This window comes from Sapajus apella, unplaced genomic scaffold, assembly GCF_009761245.1.
Source record: "Sapajus apella isolate SASKATOON/1434 unplaced genomic scaffold, GSC_monkey_1.0 scaffold47, whole genome shotgun sequence".
Taxonomy (NCBI): domain Eukaryota; kingdom Metazoa; phylum Chordata; class Mammalia; order Primates; family Cebidae; genus Sapajus; species Sapajus apella.
Window position 1 is genome coordinate 777,563 of NW_022436987.1, and position 4,698 is coordinate 782,260.

Genomic DNA, 4,698 nt, shown 5'->3' on the forward strand with positions numbered 1-4,698 from the left:
GATAACCGTTCAGTGATACTGGTCATCACTGAAGATAGATTGAATCTCCCTTTCTTCTTGGACATAAATTCAGGTTATTGAAAAAACTATGGCTTGAAGTTTCGTGGAAGAAAGATGGAATCTTTCTCAATAAAGCATGAGAAAAACAAATAAGTTTTAATTATAAGGGCCTTAGCCAACTTAGCTAAAGTCCCTTCCACCTAACATAAAGCTGTAAAAGAGGAGCCTAGATATATAATTTAGATATTGGAGTAGCATACAGTATAAAAATATCCCATGAGCACCAAAGAAACCATACATTTTTCACAGTTTCTATTCTTCCAAAATAACTTGCAAAGACAGTCTTTCCTCTGCCTTAAGAAACTGCACCCAGGTCAGCAAATCAAGATGGAAATGGTCTGGATTGAAATTTTCTGCTAACACGGTAATAAACATCAGGAATTTACTGGGCACATTATGAGAAACAGAGGAAGTCTTTGGGGGATAAATAGATTTTAAGATTTTGTCTATACCCACTGTCTATAGCTTAAACATTGTACTCAACAGCATATAAAATGTGTGAATAAATAATAGGTTTTACATTTGAATCAATATGAAAAAGTTTTAACAAGGTCATAAAGAAAACTTGCTCCTACACCTATTTTTTAAGCATTCCATAGATTGCATCTCATTTCTCTCCACATTTTTCTGTCTTCCCAATATTAAACTTTACTCAGTGAAGTCCAGAGCAAAGATTTTTTGCAAACAAATCACCAGTTCTGATCTTTCTTCCTGAACATGTACCTGTAAAATGCGGATGCCATATATTTTTAGGTCTGGAAGGATTGTATTATCGTTTCTCTGCATTGCACTACCATAAAATTTCTAGTTGAGTGAAACATTTATTTAAGCAATTATAACTGAAAATTTCCTTCCTCCAGAAATATTGTCTGATTTTCTTCTTCCGTGGAATATTTGAAGGATTATTCTTGGAAAAGCAGTATATTCAGAGTGGGAGGAGGTAGACAGGTATATTTAGGTAGAATCTGGGGTGTATTGAAGGGAAGCTGTCAATAATTCACTAATTAGTATAAGAAATTATCCATTGTGAGGGATTTAAGACTTTTTATTAGGAAAGCATGAAATGCAATTTAAAGTTTCAAGGAGTCTCCCAACTCAGACTAGAGGAATATCTAAAAGAACATCTGCAAAGACTAATTTCAAAATAAGTCAGTATACATTTCTCCAATGAAGACATACAAATGGTCAATGAGCACATTCAAAGGTGTTTAAGATTCTCAGCCAATGGAGAAAAGTAAATTAAAGCCACAGTGATACACTACTACACACCTTCTAAGATGGTTGTAATAAAAAAAAATGGAAAATAACAAGTGTTGGTGAGTACGTGGGGAAATTTGAACCCTCGTACATTGCTGGTGAGAATGTGAAATATGGCAACAGCTGTGGGAAACAGATTTTTCAAAAAGTTGAACATAAAATTGTCATATGATCCAGCAATTCCATTCCTAGGTATAAATCCAAAAGAATTGAAAACAAGGACTCAAATAGACACTTTTAAGTCGATGTTTATTGCAGCATTATTCATAGTAGGCAAGAAATAGAAAGAATACAAATGTTTATCAATGCATATATAAACAAAATGTTGTATACATAGGATAGAATATTATTAATCTATAAAAAGTAGGTCTGACACATGCTACAACATGGATAAACCTTCCAAACTATCCTAAGAGCAATAAGTCACACTCAAAAGAACAAACATTGCGTTATTTCAGTTACACAAATTACCTAGAATAAGCAAATTCATAGAGACAAAAAGTAGATTAGAAGTTACCAGAGTGTAGAAGAAACATGGACTGGGGAGTAACTGATAAATCAATACAGAGTTTTTGTTTGGTGTAACACAAAATTTTAGAAATAGTGGCGGTGATTGCACAACATGGCAAATGTAATGTGTGCCACTGAATTACACAATGTAAAAAGGCTATAGTGTCAAATTATATATAATACCACTATAAAAATAATACAATAAATGTATTACAATTCATTAAAATTATTGTGAAATGTTTAAAAACAAGTTTGAGGTTAGAAATTATATCTAAGATAAAATATTGAAAGATTTATTCCACACGTGCAGATGTCCACACACACATGCAAACACAATTATACATGTACATACTAGTATAAAGTATCTTAAATCTTAAAGACCATTTATTTGATTTTAATAAATAGAATAGGATGGTTGATTCAACAATTTCACCTGATAGAAAGAATCAAGCATAGACTATTTTCAATTTTATATGAGCTTCCTCAAAGATCTATGGAAAAGCACGTTAAAATCATCTGAAGAGCAAACGTACCCTTATAAACTCACTTCTTACTTTTTGCAAGCTGACAGGAGGCTTGTATAGGTTTTTCCTTCTAAGATTTTGTTTGGGCAAAAGAATATTTAAAGAAGAATAAGGTAAAGAGATATACTTTTTATAAAATCCAGCCATACTGTAATAAATGTATTGAAAACTTAAAAGCTCTTATTGAAATACTTTGTAAGTGACTTATGACTATATCAAAAATATTAAATGCAAATCATGGCCCTGGAAAGTACTCTAACTCAGGGTAGAGGACATTTAAAAGATAACCAACACTTACTTATTTAAAAGTAAATTTAAAATGTTAATTTCTTTTCACTATATTTGCCATGAGAATAATGAAAATTTTAATTAAGAATTTATTTCTAGAGAATGATGATCAAAAAATTTTTACACATGTGTACACTAGCCTATGCAAACACATAAACATGTATGCACACTGATGCAAAAGTTTTTCAAAGAGATTATATGTTCTGTCTTTTTTTTTCAAATTTCACTGAGGTGGTTAATTTCAGGTGCATTGGAAAGAGGAATTTAAATATGGAATTTTTCAGTTCCATGCAGTCTACTCAGTCTTCTGTCACCAGGCATCTCCTAGGCTATGCCCCAACCCTATAGTAAAGTCCTTAAGCCCTTCTGAGTGAAACATTGTCTTCCAATATATTCTTGCTCTTGGCTAAGAAAGAAGTCCAGGCTTTCGTTTTTCATTCTGTCTTCATTTTTGTGTCTGTGTCTGATTCTCCAGACCCGAGTTTAACTACTAAACTTATGTTTCAATAAAAGGCGGATAATACCATGTTGTATTTGCTTGGTCTTGATGCTATAGATGATAGGATTCATTAAAGGAGGAAAGAGGAAGTAGATATAACTCATGATAATGTGGACAACCTCTGGCACATTCCTTCCAAATCTGTAGATGAATGTCAAACCCATCACTGCAACATAGAAAATAAGAACACAACTAATGTGGGAGATACAAGTATTGAGGGCTTTGGCTCTCTCTTCGCTGGAGGCAATGCCTATAACAGTCTTAAGAATTAGAATATAGGAGAAGAGAATGATCAGAGAGTCTAGGAAAATTGTTAAAGAGATCAAAATTACAGGGTAAATTCTATTGAAAGTTATATCAGCACAAGCCAGTCTCATGATTTCTTGGTGAAGGCAGAAAGCACGTGTGACAACATGAGATTTGCAATATGAAAATGAAAAAAGACGCAAGATTACAGGCAGGATGGATACAAAACCCCTTAGAAACACTCCCACTCCTAATGCTATGACTCTAGTATTGGTGAGAATAGAAGCATATCTCAAAGGATTGCGGATGGCAATGAAACGATCATATGCCATTGTCAGGAGGGAACCTGATTCCACAACAGAAAGGGAGTGAATAAAGTAGGCCTGCAGGAAGCAGCCCACACTACTGATCTCCCTGTGATTCACCCATAGAACACCCATTACTGTAGGCATTGTGGTTAATGTCACCATGAGGTCTGTGACTGCCAGCATGGTGAGGAAGTAGTACATGGGCTCATGAAGACTGTGGTCATGCTTGATGAGGTAGAGGAGCATGCCATTGCCCAGAAGGATGCACACATAAATGACAAAGAAGGGGATGGAGATCCAGTGATGAGCTGCCTCCAGCCCTGGAAAGCCAGTCAGCAAAAAAGGGGCTGCAGTAATATTTGGCCACATCATGTGTCCACAGGTCAAGATCAATTTCTTGAAACCTTGAAACCAAGAGCCCCCAATCTTCCTGCGTGGAGATAGTTAATTGGTGTGATAAATTTGACTCTGCAACTATTTTCTTGAAGAAGAATAGTCATGTAGAGACTATGGTCTTTCCCTAATTAGAGAAAATACAGAGTGAATTGTTCAATTTTTCTCAAATTAAAAGATTTTTCATTAATTTTAAGTATGTTATCCCCAACTATTTTGAGGGTACTTATAAATATTTGCAAAAGCAGTGATAACAAAAACAAATAAGATAAATATACATAAATGGATAATAATCTGGCTTAGTTGTTTTCTTGCTGTGATTACTAACCTTTTGGAAATGATTGTTTTATTTTCATTTTATATTTCACAATTATGATAAAGACAATTTTTTCAGTTAATATAATTTTTCTCAGTTTTTGAAATTTAATGTCAGTGTTTATGCAATATAACATGCATCACCATCACTTCTAATGGATTGCTTTGTCATTCCAACAGTTACTTGAACTTGGCCACCAGAATTGTGGGTCACAGACTAAATACATCTAACAAGCAGAGGACTTGTTAGAAACGCATCCTCAGATTTTGCCCCTTCCAACATTCTGAATCAAATTTG

At 34.0% G+C, this 4,698-nt stretch overlaps 1 protein-coding gene across 1 annotated transcript; it reads right to left on the bottom strand.

Annotated features, from left to right (window-relative positions):
* Positions 1 to 3,067: 3,067 nt before the first annotated feature.
* LOC116525308 (olfactory receptor 51B2) lies at positions 3,068 to 4,109 on the bottom strand. Its single transcript, XM_032241107.1, has one exon. It carries the CDS (start codon positions 4,062 to 4,064, stop codon positions 3,123 to 3,125), a length of 942 nt encoding a protein of 313 aa, XP_032096998.1. The 5' UTR covers positions 4,065 to 4,109; the 3' UTR covers positions 3,068 to 3,122.
* Positions 4,110 to 4,698: the final 589 nt, after the last annotated feature.

Bases quoted from the DNA above. Each gene is read 5' to 3' on its own strand.
- LOC116525308 (XM_032241107.1), bottom strand. From the start codon at position 4,064: ATGATGTGGCCAAATATTACTGCAGCCCCTTTTTTGCTGACTGGCTTT.